This window comes from Calonectris borealis, chromosome 18 (assembly GCF_964195595.1).
Source record: "Calonectris borealis chromosome 18, bCalBor7.hap1.2, whole genome shotgun sequence".
NCBI classification, from domain to species: domain Eukaryota; kingdom Metazoa; phylum Chordata; class Aves; order Procellariiformes; family Procellariidae; genus Calonectris; species Calonectris borealis.
The window spans coordinates 4,506,724-4,524,213 of NC_134329.1; the positions used below are offsets into that span (position 1 = coordinate 4,506,724).

The following is a 17,490-nucleotide window of genomic DNA, read 5'->3' on the forward strand; positions in this document are numbered from 1 at the left end:
AGAGGGGGTTCCCAGGCCACAGGTCAGTAATCCAGACCGAGCCACCGAGCCAGTGGCAGAGCTGACTCTTCATTCACCGGTATTTTCCCCACAGCTTTGTAAAAATATATGCTGCCAGGATGAGTGCAGTCATCACAGTGACAATAACGATTACATATTGCCCAGTTGAAGTATATTTCATACAACTATACCAAAACATTCTTCACAATACTTTTAAAAATATCTAGGTTTCTTCGAATACCTATCTTCTCTCAATGAGAAATTTTTCACATGGAATCTTTTGTGTCTTCTAGCAGTCACTCCCAATTTACACCACATTTAAAGAAGAGGTGAATCAGACCCATTAGACTCCTGACACACCTGATACGGAGATTAATTGCAGCTGTTGGGATGATAAAGCCTAAGAAAGTCCCATGTTAAATCAGCGTAACTCAGACTGTAATGAAACTGCCACCACACTAGCGTTCAGGACAGACCTGAACCCCATTTTCAGTTGCTCTCCACGAGCCCCTTGGAGCTCTGTGGGTGGAAGAAGTGCTCACAAGGAATGCTTTTAGCCTGGGGCAGCTGTGCTGAGCGTTGCCACTGCTACATACTGCTCTCTGCGAGCATCTTCCTCTCTGAAGAGCATTTTCAAGACTGTCAGAGGAGTGAAGGCGTCAGGGAGAAGTAGGGAGAAGCACACCTTGGCTGCTCTCACCTCCTGCTGAACGCTTGCACGTTGTCTTTTGAGGCTACTGCACCAGAACAGCTCACAAATTCTTCTTAGAGAGTACCACTTCATGCTTCTTTCCTCATCCTAGCCAAAGTTTGCGTCTTGTTTTGCTGATCCTTTTCTGTTTTCTCTCCTTTGTAAACACGAGTGTCTGTTGCTTACTTAAGAGTTCTTTTTGCTACAAACAAGTAGTTTTGTTTATGTAGCTCCTGCTATAAAAACAACAATTTGCTTTAGGATACAGAACTTAATCTTGGTTTCATCACGTAATTATACAAAATGCTTGTATCTTCTGTTCCCAAGAAAAGTCACATGCAAATTCCTTTTTAAAAGTCTGATATTACACATCTCGTAAGCCTGAATCCAAAGGATGCAGGTGGAGAAAAGCAAAATCTACCGCCAGTGTGGACAAGAACTTCATTACAAAGTTCCCAACCTCATTCAGCAAAGCAGGCGTGCATGCACACGGCGAGCTGCAGTGGTTTCAGGTCTGTACTGTACAAAACGCATCACGTCGATGAAGACAGAAGAACACTTCTGCAGGTACACACAATGCCACCAGGGAATAACTTTTCCTTTCAGTAGGGAAGCCAGACTGTTCTTAAAATGATTTATTAAATGAAATAATATGAAAGCAAATTACTGGAAGACGTAATTGTGATTTAATAAAGAGAATAGCAAACAAACCAAAGTACTTATTAACAGAGTTCACACTGCAAAGATACAGTAAACATAAACAACTGAGCAATATCTTCACGGCAAGGTACATTTCACAACAGCCTTCCAAGATCCTGGCCATTTTACTGTTCCTATATGCTGCACAGTAGATTTGGACACAAGCCCTGCTCCCAGTGAAAAAGGGGAAAGAAACCACGCTCCCCAGCAGCAAACACAGCTCCCTACCATCTAACAACCACGCTGTAACAGCAGCTCAGCCACACCATGTGCTTGGGCCTTGCCAACAGAGAAGTGATCGGTTTCGTGGGGCCAAGGTGAAACATGAGCCTGCACCACCCCGGCCAGAGCAGCACTGCGTAATAACATCACCCCTCTCGCACCTTTCTTCAGCTCCCCTTCCTCTTTCACGGATGTCTGCCTCATATCACAGACAAACCTCCCCCTTCTCCTTCCACACACAAACATACCTCGTTAGGAGGAAAATACAACTCCTCCACCAACATTCGCTCACTGACCAGACCTTACCACCGACCCTTCCCGAGAGCCCCGTTTCTCTGCTGTCCCGCTCTGCCTGTGCCAGTCCCTCAACCCACTACAGGAGTCCTCTCATTTTACTGCAGGGCTTTAAGTGTTTGAAAACATACTCTCCATCTACATGGCTTCTACCAAAGGTCAAACAGCCAACCATCCAGTAAAGAATTATAATAAAATAGGATCTGGATATTGGCAAATTAATGATGATGACTTTTTTTTTCCCCTGGAGATCTTGTGTTTATTCAAGTGATGTTATTATTTCAGCAGACTCATCCCAGGAATCCACATAATTAAGAACACATCAGTGGTTACAAAAACACACTTCATTACTGACAAACACCTTTTTACTGTTATGATTGAAACGGTTTTTATATCCCAGTGATGGGATTGGTCCCTAATGTGAGAAAGTCACGTTAACAAGAAACTGCCCTTCTCTGTTGTTGCATACAAGAAACTCAAATACAGCTCTGCGATCGCTTCACTGCCACGGAATTCTCCGCAGGAGGCCAGGGCTGCCTCCCAGGTCACCTGCACCGAGGCTCTCTGAAGCCCGCCCGCGGACAGCCACGGCGGCAGGCGGCCCTCCCCCGCTCTCCCTCCACAACGCCACCCACCAGCGCGCTTCCTTCTGCCCGGAGAGCCGGGGGGTCCAACATCCAGCAGAAGCCAGTGCAAACCACTGCCGACCGCCACAGCCGCCCCACTCAGCCCCCCTCCTCCGCAGCCCCCCGGGGCACGGGGCTCCGCCGCTCCCCGCCCGCCTGCCCCGGCTCTAGACCAGCCCCGCCCGAGCAGCCCTTCTGCGCCCTCACACCCGGGACGTCCCCGCTGCTCGCAGGGTAGGCGCCCCCCACCCTCGGCCCCCTCCCCTCGACGCCAAAATAGCGCCGGTTCCCGCCCTTTAACGGCACCTCCCGCCCCCGCCCGCGCCCCCGCGGGACGGCGCATGCGCAGCAAGGCGGCCGCGGCCCGCCGCCGCTCAAGGTCAGGCTCGCGGAGGGCGCGGAGGGCGCATGCTCAGGCCCGGCGGGCGGTGCGCGCGCAGGCGCTGTGTCCCTGCCGGCCGCCGTCGGTTCCGGTTCCGGTTCCGGTCCCGGTGGGCGCCCACGGAGGCGAGGGGATGGCGGCGCTCGGAAGGGTCTCCCGGCTGCTGCTCGCCGCCGCCGCCCCGCGCTCCCTGCCGGGGCGGAGCATGTCGGCCGCGGCGCACGAGGGCGGCGGAGGTAACGGGGCTCCTCGGGGCGAGGGCGAGGCCGGGGCCCGCTGCCCTTGAGAGCCGCGGCCCTTTGCGGGGCGAGCCCCGGCGAGGGGCCGCAGTCTCCCCGGCATGCCCGCACGAGAGGGGAGCTCCCTCTCCCTCTTGAACCAGGGAGGGAGACCCACGCTGGAGTGGGGGACGTGGAGCGTAGCTGCTCGTTAATTTGCATGTTAATTGCATTGAACGTGCTCTCGGGTCACTACCGCCAACGACATAGCGACTGTTGTTCTCATTCACGTCTCGCTTCCTACCAGCCCGCCTGTGGAAGCTCCTGACCTTCGTGGTGGCCCTGCCCGGGGTCGGCGTGTGCATGCTGAACTGCTACTTGAAAGCGCAGCACGAGCACGAGCGGCCCGCGTTTGTTCCCTACGCTCACCTCCGGATCAGGACCAAGGTACGTTCGCCGCCTCTGATCAAAGGCCCTCTTTTTCCCCCACGATTGCAGAGCTGCGTCTGGGATTACCGCAGCGTCTCTTGCTTTCTTGTCCGCTACGTGAGGTGCTGCGTGTGTAGCCACGATCTTAACTCACAGCTTTGTTTGTGAGGCAGCAGGAGTTTCTCACCGCTCAGGTGAAGTACCCATCGTATTCACTGGCCGTCCCACCCCCAAGTAATCCTGCTAATGCCTTGCTGAAAAGCGTTTCAGTCCTAGAGCTGCTGTACTTACCTTAAACTAATACAGATCTAAAAGCGAACAGAGGAGATCCCAGATTCTCAAAACTGGGGTCCTTATAGTGTAGCACCGTTGACGTTCAAGCAAGAGCAAAGATCTTGTTATCTCGGGATGGTGGCTCCCAGCTAAGGGAGACTGTTCCAGCTCCTGCTTCCTACAGCCCGGGAACAGATGCCAGCTCGCTTAATTCATCAGCCCGTCGGGCTGTGTGATGTTCGAGTCCAGGTTGCTGTTGATTTCCTGTGCTCTAGAGATTGTGCAGTCGGCTGCCACTGGTTTATCTTCCTTCTTCTCCCAACAGCCTTTCCCCTGGGGTGACGGGAACAAAACTCTCTTCCACAATCCCCACGTTAACGCTCTCCCAACCGGTTATGAAGATGAAAACTAAGATCCTGACCACAGCCAGAACTTTGGCTCTTCCCGTCTTGGACCAGAATGTTGTGTGGGAACCATCGTTTAGGGAACCATCATTTCAGAAACTCCACATTCCTTCTGCGATGAAGCTGAATAGCGTTGTGACCTCTGTCTGTGCTTGTGTAGAGGTCCTTTAAATAAACAACTCCAAACCTGAATTTAGGATCTGACTTTTTATGTTAATCTGAACCCTTAGAAGTTCTTTAGTTCAGCGTTCGCTTAAAACATCGAGGCTTCCCATGGGATACAGTGCAGGAGCAAAGGGGTTTGACTGCCTGAATGTTAACATCTGCTCCCGTATCTGGTAACGCTAACAACAGGAGCACAATATTTATTAACAGTCATGAAGGCAATTTTCTCTCAGACCCTTCTGGGAGAGGGAGTGGCAGCAAAGATGTTTAATTAAACTCTGTGTGCCTTCACAGTGTTAATCTTCGGCTCTCAAATTTTCTAGTGTATCAGCACACATGTTGCTCACAACTCTGCTATTCATAAAGCTGCAGTCTGGTTGTACAAAATCTCTCATACAGGTGTTGCAAATGAAAACACAGTTTTTGCTCCGTTGCATACATCTGTATAATGTACACTGTGTCACTCAGAAGCTTCTTGACCTAGAAGAGCTTAATTACCTTCCAGAGCTAACAGCCGATTCTAAAGCCCTGAGTCTGTTCCAGTACAGTATTAATTTTGAAGTTTTTCTTCTCTGCAAATCAACCGTTTTCCAACTCCTTCTGCAACTTCTGTATTTTTTGCGTGGTATGAAAGAGAGCTATGTCTTAGCTGTCATTAATGCTGTTTTTGCCAAAAGGAAGAATGCAGCAGCTGACTTGACATCTTGCTGCTGAAAGCAGTGATGGATGGCAAGCGAGAATCCTTCCCCACGTTTCAATGCAATTTTTTCATCCACTTACTAGTAAAATGACTGCTAAGACAAGCTTTTCTGTGTTAAAGGCACAGAACAAGGCACTAATGGACACAGTAGTTTTAAAGCTAGCTGACAAAATCGCACTACATTTATTCCTATATGAAGATCACAGAAAAGCAAACTGGTTGTATGTGTTATTCCTTAAAAAAAAAAAAGCCGCATACTTGACAGTCCCAAAAATGGCATTTACAGTGCTCCTAGAAAGACCTTTCCCTTAACTTACTATTTGTATCCATACCTGAGCGACCCAGCAGTTTAAGTGTCAACAGCTTGTCAAGTGCCATGTGTCACCCCTCTACCGACGTGGCACTGGCTGCCTCGCGCAGCCGGGAGAGGAGCGTGGCTGACCCGGGCCGCCTGGCTGCGCGCCGGCCGATCTGCCCAGGCCACACCGAGACGCAGGGACCGACGGCCCCAGCCCGCTGCAGCTCCCGCCCTTCCCTCGCGTCCCACGCTGCTCTCGCTGTCTGGGGCCATTGCTGAGGGGCTGTGCTGCAGACAAGCCAGCCATTATGTTTGAGAACAACTTTTTTTTTAAGTTTTTGAAAAAGTAAAACCTCTGAATGATCCTTCAGGTAGTGCCTGAAAGCTAAGAGAGTGAAGCTCACTTTTTTCCTCACTGTAATTCTAGGAGAATTAGGAAGCTGACTTCTCCTTGATCCCCACTCATGGTATTTTTCACTCTTTCACCGGTGTTGGTGTAACGAGAGGGGACATCTTTTGCCCGTCCCTGTATGAGGATCAACGGAAACCTCCTCCCCTGCCACAGTGCTCTCAGGGCCACTGGAGGGGATGGATCCTGACCCCTCGCTTCTCTTCCAAATACCCTTTTTCTAATTAGTGCAAGCATTTCTGCAGTTCACAAGCCCGCACAAATAACTTCCATTTGCTTTCCTGCGTGTAAAGTACACGCAGTTCAGGAGCAGCTTCGTGAGCCGGTGAGATCCCCACCGGCAGCTGGGGCTTTTGACATTATCAGCTCTCAGGCTTCATCCCGGTGTTCCCCTCACTCCACACACGCTTTAGCTACCACACGCAAAAGCCTAACAGTGATCGTGGCCAGCCTGGTGCTTCGTGGTAGTGTGGAAAAGGACGGCCAGGGCTGCGCTGCGGTTTTGCTGCAGGAATGCGTAATGCTAAAGGAGAGAGAATTCAAGTTCAGGATTGTTTCGGTACCTCAGAAAAGGCTGAAGAAGTAGCCTCCGCATTAAAAGTGTCCTCTTCAGCTTCTGCTGCAGGCCACCTCTGTCCCTCCCAGAGGTCACACCAGATTCTACCGGACAGTTACCTACTTGAACAAAATATAACCTGGATGTATTTATTTTAGCTAAGTTATTGCAGGCCCAATAGAGTGCTTTTATACCATCTCTGTGGCTGATACAAAACAATGCTTTAGCCCCTCGGCATTCAGGATCACCTAACACAAACTTCTTCCACCAAAATTCAGCAGCATAGAGACGAGACAAAGTAAATCAACCTCCTTCATACTCTTTTTAAACACTTTCAAGTGTTACATAAATAAAGCACAAAGCAACTACTATCTCAGCCCACTCTAATAAGCATTCTCCCATTATAGAGTACATTCAACAGGAAGTTAGTTCAAACGGCTTTTCACGCTGTTAGATGCTGAACCACCACCAAAATTCATTGACAAGGAGGCAGTAGTTACACACGATCCAGTCTTTTTTTGTGTGTGTGGCTGTTTGTTTTTACAAGCAGAGAAGATTCCTCGCTTCCCAGAAAGCAGCTTAACAAAGGTCTTATCCAGGCGGCGTCTAGTCTTTGCCTGGTGATGTTGCTTGGCCCAAAGGCTCCCACCAGTGACTCCATCCATACAGCTGAGGTCAAGAGGAGTTTTCAGTTTTTCCTTTGCTTGGGCCCATGAACTCCAGGCCTTCGATGGGTATGTCCTTCTCCTTGATCGCCTTCTGCAGAGAAGAAAAACAAAACCAAAAAGTTAGACTTGACACGTCTTTATAATGCTGGTTGATGTAATCTTGGGTACAGAACACGACATAGAAGAAGCAGTCTTAAGACTGACTTGGATAAAGCCTCAATATTAGAGATGCTCAAGTGCACACCGGGGACCCGTGCTGAGCTGCAGCCCCGGGCACGGGCCGCGGCCCCTGGAGCAGCCTCCAGAAGGTACACGAGCGAGAGCGGCCCAGCAGGAGACTCCTGCGAAACGCTCCACGGCACCACCGGCAGGACGGGCAGCGCGAGGAGAGCCGGAGCAGCGCGGCGGGGCGCGCCGCTGCGGGCGAGGGCTGCTGCAGCCGCCGGGAGGGCTGGGGGGGGCCCGGCGGAAGGACTCCCGCGGCGGGCGGCGAGGCGGACAGCGAGAGCGCCGGGCCGCGGAAGGGGCCGGGCCGCGCGGCACGCACCTGCACGCAGAGCTGGTAGCGCTTGAAGAGCTGCCCGCAGGGGTCCCCGGCGCTCTCGCCCTTCAGGAACTTCTCGGCGAACCAGCGGTTGAAGCACTGGTCGTACTCGCGCTTCAGCTCGGTGCAAGCCTCGCCCACGCTGTTCATGGCGCCGGCCGCGCGCCCCGCCACCGCGCCGGGCCGGCCGCGCCGCCGCTCTGACGCGCTTCCGGCGCGGCGCGGTGACGTGGCGCCGCCGCTAGCGCGCGATGCGGGCGCTGACCCTCGGCCGCTGGCTCCGCGGGGCGCGGGGGCGCGGGGGGGCGCGGGCGCCGCGGCGGGTCCCTCCGGCCCGGGCCGCCCTGACGGCGCCCGCCCCGCGCCCCGCGCCCGTCCCCCCGCGCCCCGCCTGGCAGCGCGGCCAGCAGCGGCCGCCGCAGGTAGGGCAGCTCGGCCCGAGCGGCGCCCGCGGGGAGCGGGAGGACGCGCGCGGCCCCGAAACGCGGCCCCGAAACGCGGCCCCGAAACGCGGCCCCGAAACGCGGCCCCGGGCGGTCCCTGCCGCCGGCCCACTCCGCCCCGCGCTGAGAGACCGGAGCCAGCGCCCGCGCCGGCTTGCCCTCCGCTGGGCCGGGGGTTGGAAGGAGGGAGAAATACGAGTTCGAGTAAATTTTCCAGGAAAGTGCAGGAAATCGGCAGTGCCGGCAGGTGTAAACTCGGGTTTCGCCATGTAACAAGCTCTTAGTCAAAAAGAGAAAAGGAGCGCTGTACTACACTTGCTCACCTTTGCCTCTTTTGTCCGTGTTTGTCTCTTTGTACAGCGAAAAGTGACGGTGGAAGTGCTGGATCGCTTGGAACACCTGGCCTTGGTGGATTTCCGCGACGCAGAGGGCGTAGAGCGACTGCAGAAAGCGATCCAGTTTGCTGATCAGCTTCACGAAGTAAACACCGATGGAGTGGAACCGATGGATTCGGTCCTGGAAGACAGGTAATGAATCACAGCAGCCTCCTTTCAGCTGTTAACATATCAAACTCTTAGCTTTTGTAACTTTTTTTCGCCTGGGAATCTCCCTGGTTATGCATTTGGCCCCTCTGCGTACAGAGAAGTCTTACCGTGGCTTTGTGTGGAAGGAGGATGTCACTGGCACCCGTGACATTTATGTGTAAGCACAGCAAAGACAAACTCCAGCTCCTTTGTGTATCTTGCTTGTCGTGAGTGATCTGCACGCGCTGCTCCCCAAGTATGTCAGTGGCGTTCTTAGTTGCTTCAAAATGTTCCAATACTTGTCTTACCACTTACTTAAGACCAAAACCAGGTTTAGAGGTAAGCCACACTTCATATTCATAGAATAGCTGTATTACGACAGGCTAGTAATCTTTGTTCTTCAGGTGTCTGTATCTCAGAGAAGATGACGTTACAGAAGGCAACTGCACGAACGAGCTGCTGAAAAATGCCAGAGAGAAAGTAGAAGAATATTTTGTAGCCCCACCAGGTATTGTCTTGCTTATAAAAACCTCTTAATTTTGCTTGAATTAACCTGAGGAACGTAACCTGCCATAACTGCATTTACTTTCAGAAATACTAGCTAGTAGTAAGGAAGTACTAAAATAAATAACTGAAGCCATCTGAAAAACACAAACTGCAATCTATTGGTCCAAAAGCAGCGCAGAAGCTAACCTTACTCTAAAGTTACTGCACATGTTGAGCGATTATTTACACAGGTCAGACAGAACTTACTTTCCTTACTTGTGCAGGAAAGTACATAGAATAAACTGGAGAAGCGCTTTTCTGCTAAGCTGTGCTACCCAGAAGGTAACTTACAGCTGGTCTCACACAACTTCCGTTTTGTTTTCTATCAGGTAACATCCCTTTACCAAAGCTAGAAGAACGAGAGACTTTTCTGCAGGGCTCTTAGCGAAAGCCCGGAACCCAAACGCCGTTTTGGTACTTTATTTGGGAAAACTAAGGTTCGTGCAGTCACAGCCGAGAAACCCTGGCATGCATTTTGATCAAAAGAAGAGCACGTGCAAGACAATTTACGGAAGGAGGAAGGTGTAAGAAGCTTAGTAGTGCTACTGAAATACTCAACGTTTATGAAGCTGGAAGGCAGCATGACAGATGACCTTAGTGCTTTTATTTAGCAAAGTGAATTTGATGTTATTCTTTAAGATACTGAATGGCTTAAAGGCTTTAAAGAGAACATTAAAAGGTGATGATTAAAAAACCCAGAACACTATGTTTTTCCTCAACAAGCTTGTCAGGAAAATGAGAGGTTATGGAAGAGTACGTAACATTTTTGAGTATCTCTGTGACGTACGGACAGAACTCAGATTTTCATTATGGAAGAAAAGGCACTTTGAGAAGATGATTCACTGAAATATTTTGCTTCTGTCGAGTATTTCCATTTTATCTCTGTGCTCCATGTCTGTGTGGGTTACCTTCTATTTCCCACTTCGTATTTTTATTCTCACAAATCAAATAATAGGAGTTGTACATTTGAGAAAGAACTTTTCATACATAGAAATAGCTGCTCTAAAATTAAAAATCCTTGACATAAATATTTCTGTACACCAGATGTGTATCTCTAGTGATACTAGCGATGTTTCCTAGATTAAACCATTTTTCTGCTTCAAACAAAGCATTGCAGTTGTTTGTTATTTAAAGTATCCCGTGTGGCTACGTTTGTTGTAAATAAAAAATGTAATTACTTGTGAACTTGGCATTTTTGTTCTGTTGGCGCAGTGAACTAAATATGCACTATAACCGTTATTTTTTTGTTGGAACAGGTTTTAGAAATACAAGTACCCCAGTACCCTTTAGTGTTGCAGAGAGACATTGCTAGCAGGAAGCTAGCAATAGCTTTATTAGAAGCAGCAGTAACTTTTCTTCCTGGATGGTGCCCCATCCACATACAGATTTAAGAATGCAGATTATTTATTCCAATTTTCATGATCTTTTCCAGTGCACAGAGTTGCATCCTGAGCCACAGTGGAATTTTCTTCAGAAGGGCTAGAAAAGACCCCTGAAGTTACTGCAATCGGATACTACTAGCCAGCAGCTCTGAGTCTGCTCTCGCGGCTCTTGGGAGCCTGGCAGGAGAAGGCAAGCAGGCTCCCCCATGACTGCAGGCGCGTGCTTCCCCTGAGGGCAGAAACTCGCCCCACGAGATCGTAGCTTGATGTCATCCAGTCACGTTCTGTATCTTTTTGCAGAGGAAAGCCATTGCTCCCGTTCCGTCTTTCTGTACGTCTGTACCAGCTAGGCGTGGTGTCCCTTCAGGTCCTGCCGTTCAGGTCCTGCCGTTCAGGTCCTGCCGTTCAGGTCCTGCCAGCTGTCTGCTGGACGAAGCCTGAGCGTGGCCGTGATAACTATTTCTCCTATGAACTGCATCTTCCACATCCCTGCAAACAAGAGGTAATATAAACTAGAGATTAATGATACACGTGTGTTGTTTCTTAACATCTCAAAAGTCCATCAAGCACATTAGAAGTATCATAATTTGAAAAACACTGAAAAAAATAAAGAGTGTGAATAGTACTGCTACTAGGTTCAGCCGTTAGTGGCTTGCCCGTAATACCATGTGTACAAACTGCTTTGACAAGCTCCTTCTCGGGCCGTCCGTTATGTGCCACGTATTTAATGGAAAACCTAGGCTGAGTGAAAAGGACTACTTTGCTGGTATAAGAAATCACAGCCATTGGGTAGGATCCGCTTCCACTCACTACCCTCAAAGGTTGCATGTTTGGTAAGCTTTGAACTGTTTTTTTTCTGGAACTGATTTTTTTTCATCTTTCTCTGGCAGGAAGTGAGAGCAAACTCTTGTCCCACTCTTATTTGTGCAGTTACTTCATTATTTGTTTAAGCTTCCATAATACACACACACACACACATATACATACGCATGAAACGTAATTATTACGATACTTGAATTCTTTCAAGGGTGTTGAATTGAAATCTCTATTTAACCCCACCGATCCAATTCTCTGCAAAGCTGTAACACTGTATTAGTGCTTTAGTCTCAGGCTTTTCAGGAATCGGACCCTGCAAATGCTAAAGTTTTACAAATATACAAACTCAGCCTAAAAGTCATTTATGATGCATTATATAAATCACAAGGAAAGACCTCAGGTCACAGCATACAACAAGCATGTTAGCAGAGCATTCCCAGTTTGAGAAATCCCCACTTGTTCTATCCATTTCAGCCGCCGCCTCTGACCATCAGAGAGAATGGGGACAACATTATTTACATGGAAAACGGAAGAGGAATTTGAGAGTGGACTGCATGGCCGCAGGAGCTTCCAACCCAATATAACATCAAGTAACTATTTAAAAGCAACAACCAAACCAACATTGGGACAAAGATGATCCCACATTCCCAATGCAGCACAGGCTAAGCTTAAAACCGCCAGTTCGCTGCTGCTCCCTTACCCACATACTCCAGTGAGAGAACAGACTGCCTGGTGCTTGTTCCCTGCAGCCTAAACTGCGTTGAAAGTGGAAAACACACATTTCCTTAATGAAGGGGTTTGTTGCAACTTCACCACTAATAAGGGAGTTACAGCCCTGACTCAGACACCTGCAACCACCAAAACAGAAACCCCAGCAAGGGCCAGAGGAGCTGCCTGTGAGGCAGAATACGTCAGTGCCTCAGCCTGCCCTCGGCGCGTCTAATGCGGTGGGTGCTGCGCCCCACGGGATGGCGCAAAGCCCCGCTGGGCCCCGGCTGCACCCCAAGGTGGGGACGAGACGCCCTTCGAGGTGCTGGTTCATCTGCCTTCACTGCAGGGCCTTGACGCGCAGGTGGGTCCGGATCTGGGTCAGGTCTTTACGGTATTCTGCCACCGTGCAATTTATAAACCCTGGCAAGTGAACAAATATAGCTAAGGACTCGTGTAATAAAATCGCTACCTGTAAATTCCTCGTAACTGCAGTGAGGCAAACTTAATGTATATTTGTGAAACAACTCATCTTTTCCCAGTGGTTAATAGGTATGGCAAAAAGAAAAAAAAAAAAAAGTTTGGTAAAAAAAAATAACAAAAGGAGGCCAGATTCTGAGATGATGTAAATGTATCTAGTTTCCCTGGAGACCATGGAGATAACTTGACTTACACGTGCTAAGGTTTTTCCACTATTATGCAGATCTGTAACATATAACATTGGATTAGAAGTCTTAGCATGTAGATTCCAGGTTTACAAAGAAAATTTCAAGGTGGAGATTTCTTCAGTTTTACGGAAAAAAGAAAATGGAAGTTGTTTTACTGCTAATAATGATTATTTTATGTTTTGATAGTAACTAGGAGCCCCAGGAAAAATCTCTATTAGATAGAGTGATACTGTATGCAACACGGAGCAAAAAAAGGCCTCAACTGAAAAGTGCTTACAATCTAACCTCCATCTGCAAGAGGAACCTCATGATATGCCTTATCCATTACCTAATTTTCTTCGGCACCTCCTGTACTCCAGCTATCATCTCCTATGTGTATTTGTTCTGCCTTCCCCTGCAGCTCTGTCCTGAGGGAAACTATACTTTTATATTCTTGATTAACAAGTAAGGCTCTAATGTTTCTCTTTAAAGCCATCTATCTCAGGCTTTAATGTTTCTCGTTAACGACATGTATCTCACCCACACTGACATTTCCTGCAGTCGTCATCACATCTGTTCCTTCAGATTTCTTAATAAATGCATAGAAATTTGCCTGCAGCTACCAAACACAACCACCTCCTCAGAGATACATGGGTGTTTCTGAGGTTCATTGTGAGCACTGGGAAGATTGTTAAATGGTTCAGTTCTGTCAGCACAAAACTACCTAGCACTCAAAGAACCATTGCTAGTGCTGCAGATACTAAACACAGTTCTGTAAATTAATTGCTTACTGTGCCCTCGAGACTATTCCAAGCTTCTTCAAGGTCTCTTATGCCCTTTCATCTGCTATATTAAACCAGGTCAGTTCCCAGAATTTCGTAACTTTCCGAGTTGTCCCTAACATGCAGTCCTGATGGCAAGACAGAAAGCAAAGCTGTGAACTGCATCTCTTCTAACTGGAACGCTAAACCCTGGGAGCTAAAGTCAGAGGTTATTTCTGAGATACTCTAGAGTGACAGAAGTACTACATTATCCAGTTTTAATATTTTGGGGACTGTATATTCTTCTGAGGTTGCCCCAGAGCACGCAAAAGCAAAAGGTTGCTTGCAGTTATGCTGCTTTTGCTAGGAATGACACTGAGCAGGTAACTATACTGTACAAATATGAAAAATATTTGCATTTCAAGTGAGGTGGATGACTGCTCTTGAGTTTTTTATTTCTACAAGGAAATGGCAGTCCCACCAACCAATATTTGAAAACCTCTTTTAAGTCATCCAGTGCTGTTTGCTATAGATATGGTTCAGAGTCCTGTTATTAACAGATCACCAGCTATGGAAGACTCAACAGCAATTTTCTAGCTGCTGACAAGAGTGAAAGTGCCCCAGGGAGAGTGAAACTAACAAAACATAGCACTGGGGATCTCCCAAAACATCTCGATTTCTTTAAAACAAACAAACAAACAAAAACCCCAAACAAAACCAGAAAAAATAAAAGGGAAAAAAGGTAAGAGTTGCAGAAATAGCGAGGTCTGCAAAAGATACCTTAAATGAGACTTAAGAAGTCTGATGGATTCAGTTCATTAAAGGAACAAAGTTTAGAGCTGGCTTGACCACACTCAATGAACATGGGTAAAAGATTTCTGTCAGAGGTCGCTCAGTCTGAAAGACAAAGACAAACTGAGCGCAGACACGTGCATAGGAAAGATGATCAAGTGCCATTTGCAAGACACGGAGTCCTTCCTCCGGCAGGCGTGGGCTTTCCTCTCGGCAAGGGGCACCTTACCGAGGAGCTGTGCCAGCTCGGGGAGAAGCGAGCGCCTGCTGCAGGGGTCGCTGGGTTAAAACGGCCTCAGGGTGATCTGGGTCGCGGCGAGTAATGACGTGGCCTTTGGGGCCCCCGTATCAGCGACGGAGAGGCGTTTGACAGAAGCCGGTGGGCACGTTGCACTGCGCGGGGGGCTGAGCGTACCTTAAGGTTTTTGCCCAGGGTCCCTAGACGTGCCAGTGCCGAGCAGTACGGGAGCCAGGGCTGGAGGCTGTTCGTACACAGCCGAAACCTACATTAACATCCCAACAGCACGCGCTCTGCCGGAGGCGCGGGGCGCGCTCCCCGGTGACCCCTGCACCCCGCGCGGGGACCCGGGACCGCCCCAGAGGCCTCGCCCCGCCGGGCCCACGGCTGCGCCCACGCCGCTGCGGCCGCCCGTCGCTATGGGAACGGACGCAGGCGCGGGGCATGCCGGTCTGAAAGAAAACGCAGGAGTAAAACCCTACCAGAACGCCGGGCCGAGACCAATGAGCGCTCGGGGGGGCGGGGTGGTGACCAATGGCTGACGGCCGGTGCGCAGGGGGCGGGGTTGGGGCTCTCGGCGGCGGCCGCGGCGCGCAGCGGGCACTCCGCAGCGCTGCTCCGCTACAGGGCCGGTCCCGCAGCGCCCGCCTGAACGGTGAGGGGAGCGGGGCGGCTCCCGAGGGAGGCCGGGACCGGCCCGGGCACCGGCTGCTGTGCCTCGGTCTTCCCGGTGCCCGGGCACGCTGGCAGCTGGCAGGGCCCTTCCCCAGCGGCCGCCTCCGCCTTTCCCGCGTCCCTGGGGGCTGCAGGCGGGAGCCTTCCCCGCGGCCGCGCCGGGCCCCGAGCCCTCGGCGGGGGCTGCGGGGCGTCGTTGGCCTGCCGCGGCAGGGAAGGGCCGCCGGGGCGGGTGCTGGCGCGGCTGCGCCCTCTCCCGGGGCTCCCGGCCGGCCTCGGGCTGGGAAGGGGCTGGGGCGGGCGGCGGGGTCCGGCGGGGCTGGAGGCCGCTCCGGCCGCGCTTGTGTGGTGCGGGCTGGAGCGGCTGGGGAGCGGGTGCTCGGTGGGAGCGGGCTCCCGAGCCGCCGTTCCTCTGGCTGCGGGCACAGGCCGTGCCTGCGCCCCGGCACCGCCGGCAGAAATGGTGCAGGGCCGCGGCGGGGGGCACGGCGGGGCCCTGAAGAGCGGCTGTGAACGGCGACGCCCGTGCGGCTGCTTGGCCGGAGGTCCTGCAGCTTTGAATTCTCCTTTGCCCAGTACAGGCCACCATGAGCGATCGAAAGGCAGTGATCAAGAATGCGGACATGTCCGAAGAGATGCAGCAAGACTCTGTGGAGTGTGCTACTCAGGCCTTAGAGAAGTACAACATCGAGAAGGACATTGCTGCTCACATAAAGAAGGTAAATGTCTGCTCGTACTGTTGTCATGAAATCTCAATGCACATGAAAAATCAAGCAGGGAGAATGCTGCTGGGCAAGTAGCTCTAGAGAAACAAGTTCTAGAGACACTAGATAATCAAGTTGGACTTTCTCGGTAGGCTGGTGTCCTTATGTTCCTTTCCCCACCCTTTATGTGGACTTTTCCAGGTCCTCCTCCTTTTCTCTTGCAGTACCTTCTACTTCAGCCTATTCTGCCACTGACCCATTGTCCAGGTGAACGGAGAGTGGCAGCCGACTGTCCCTGTGACGGATGAGCTGGTACAAAACACAGGAGCTCTGTGGAGCCTATTTGAGAAGTGGGGGTTTTGCTGACCTCGTCAGGAAGTGGTTTTGTGTTGGTTTTTTTTTTTTTCGCCCCCACATGTAAGACAAACTGTTCATGCTAATGCAGAACAGATGGTTCCTCGCTTCCAGTTTGTCAGATTTTCTCTCTGACTCCTACTGGGAGCCCAACTGAGCTGCAGGTAGTTGAAGGGTTGGCTTGAGCAGAACACAAACTCTCGCATGCTGTCACAAACTGTCTCTTCAGCTGACGGCTGTTAGATGCTGCAGTATATGACCCCTGACTGCAAGCTTTTACTCGTCCTGTACTTGTACACACGAGTTTATTTGAAAGTCATAGCAGGCTCCGGACTACAGTGTGTAGGAAGAATGTGGTCTCATGACCTGCTATGAAGGATGTGGCAGAGAATTTTCCGTCGAAAGTCCTTTCACCATCCTTGGTGAAAACAGCTAATGAAGTCAAAATAATGGCTTAATCTGTGTAGATTCAGAAGAAGCAGCGATGTTCTTAAAAGTTATGGTTTGAGATCATGGTGCGACTTCTGGGGAAAAGTTACTTCCCCAAACATATGTTCTAAGCTTATTCCTGCTCAGCTCAGGAGCACTTTTTTTTTTTTTGGTCTGACTAAGCAGCAGATGAGTTATAAAGTGACAGATGAACCTTGCACTTAAGAGCATATGCTGCTCCTTAATTGCCTTCTTCCAAAAGTGATACTTGCTAACAAGTGACATACCATTGCAAAAAAAACCTTGTTAGACAATATTAGTACAATTCTCACAAAAATACTGAATTCCTAATTCTCTCTCTTGCAGGAGTTTGACAAGAAATACAATCCCACTTGGCACTGCATCGTGGGAAGGAACTTTGGCAGCTACGTGACTCACGAGACCAAGCACTTCATCTACTTCTACCTCGGCCAAGTCGCTATTCTTCTTTTCAAGTCTGGTTAGAACCATGGACTGTTACTGAAACGTGCCCTGCTTACAGGACTGCACACTAACTCCAAACAGCCTCCTACCTTCAGCCTTCCTGAGGAAACAGACCTTGATCTTCAGGTCTTTTGTTGTATTGTTAATGGTCAGGGATTTGCTGTAGCAGCTGGTATTTTCATTGTGGCTATTCAAAAGGCAAAAATGTCTTCCTTGTATTTATTTTCTTTCAAAAGACGGCTTCTTTGCTAATAAAACTGTCGGAACAAGTTTATCCTTTAAGAGTTTTCTCTGTCCTTCTGCCCTCTTAGTGCTTGCATTACCCTCTATTCCACTGTGAATGAAGAAGGAACAGCCCCACTTCTGTTCCCCCCGCCCCCAAATCCACAGCATCCAAATCCTGAGCTAAT

General features: G+C 50.1%; 4 protein-coding genes and 2 long non-coding RNA genes across 10 annotated transcripts; 4 read left to right on the forward strand and 2 right to left on the reverse strand.

Moving 5' to 3' along the window:
• Positions 1–2,967: 2,967 nt before the first annotated feature.
• On the forward strand, positions 2,968–4,430 carry COX6A1 (cytochrome c oxidase subunit 6A1). The gene is made up of 3 exons (XM_075167313.1): positions 2,968–3,150; positions 3,440–3,579; positions 4,160–4,430. The coding sequence occupies exons 1-3, from the start codon at positions 3,048–3,050 to the stop codon at positions 4,244–4,246; spliced, it is 330 nt and encodes a 109-aa protein (XP_075023414.1). The 5' UTR covers positions 2,968–3,047; the 3' UTR covers positions 4,247–4,430.
• Positions 4,431–6,501: 2,071 nt separating this feature from the next.
• On the reverse strand, positions 6,502–7,769 carry TRIAP1 (TP53 regulated inhibitor of apoptosis 1). Its single transcript, XM_075167314.1, has 2 exons — positions 7,582–7,769; positions 6,502–7,125 (listed from the first exon to the last, which is right to left on the reverse strand). Exons 1-2 carry the CDS (start codon positions 7,726–7,728, stop codon positions 7,042–7,044), a joined length of 231 nt encoding a protein of 76 aa, XP_075023415.1. The 5' UTR covers positions 7,729–7,769; the 3' UTR covers positions 6,502–7,041.
• Positions 7,770–7,812: 43 nt separating this feature from the next.
• GATC (glutamyl-tRNA amidotransferase subunit C) lies at positions 7,813–10,846 on the forward strand. 4 transcript variants are annotated; one of them, XR_012676396.1, is made up of 6 exons: positions 7,813–8,000; positions 8,382–8,548; positions 8,950–9,053; positions 9,421–9,615; positions 10,524–10,663; positions 10,774–10,846. XR_012676396.1 is itself a non-coding variant. In XM_075167318.1 (4 exons), exons 1-4 carry the CDS (start codon positions 7,830–7,832, stop codon positions 10,541–10,543), a joined length of 462 nt encoding a protein of 153 aa, XP_075023419.1. In that variant the 5' UTR covers positions 7,813–7,829; the 3' UTR covers positions 10,544–10,840. The 4 variants fall into 4 exon arrangements, 2 of the variants coding, with proteins under 2 accessions (XP_075023419.1, XP_075023418.1); XR_012676397.1 differs by lacking the exon at positions 9,421–9,615; XM_075167318.1 differs by lacking the exon at positions 9,421–9,615 and having other exon boundaries at positions 10,524–10,840.
• A 23-nt stretch (positions 10,847–10,869) lies between these two features.
• On the reverse strand, positions 10,870–15,070 carry LOC142090064 (uncharacterized). Its single transcript, XR_012676398.1, has 3 exons — positions 14,427–15,070; positions 14,186–14,302; positions 10,870–10,962 (listed from the first exon to the last, which is right to left on the reverse strand). It is a non-coding gene; the product is annotated as an uncharacterized LOC142090064 (long non-coding RNA).
• On the forward strand, positions 10,899–12,476 carry LOC142090065 (uncharacterized). The gene is made up of 2 exons (XR_012676399.1): positions 10,899–10,975; positions 11,764–12,476. It is a non-coding gene; the product is annotated as an uncharacterized LOC142090065 (long non-coding RNA).
• LOC142090063 (dynein light chain 1, cytoplasmic) lies at positions 14,992–17,354 on the forward strand. 2 transcript variants are annotated; one of them, XM_075167319.1, is made up of 3 exons: positions 14,992–15,090; positions 15,692–15,829; positions 16,964–17,354. In XM_075167319.1, exons 2-3 carry the CDS (start codon positions 15,698–15,700, stop codon positions 17,099–17,101), a joined length of 270 nt encoding a protein of 89 aa, XP_075023420.1. In that variant the 5' UTR covers positions 14,992–15,090; positions 15,692–15,697; the 3' UTR covers positions 17,102–17,354. The 2 variants fall into 2 exon arrangements, with proteins under 2 accessions (XP_075023420.1, XP_075023421.1); XM_075167320.1 differs by having other exon boundaries at positions 15,010–15,090; positions 15,687–15,829.
• The last annotated feature ends 136 nt before the right edge of the window (positions 17,355–17,490 follow it).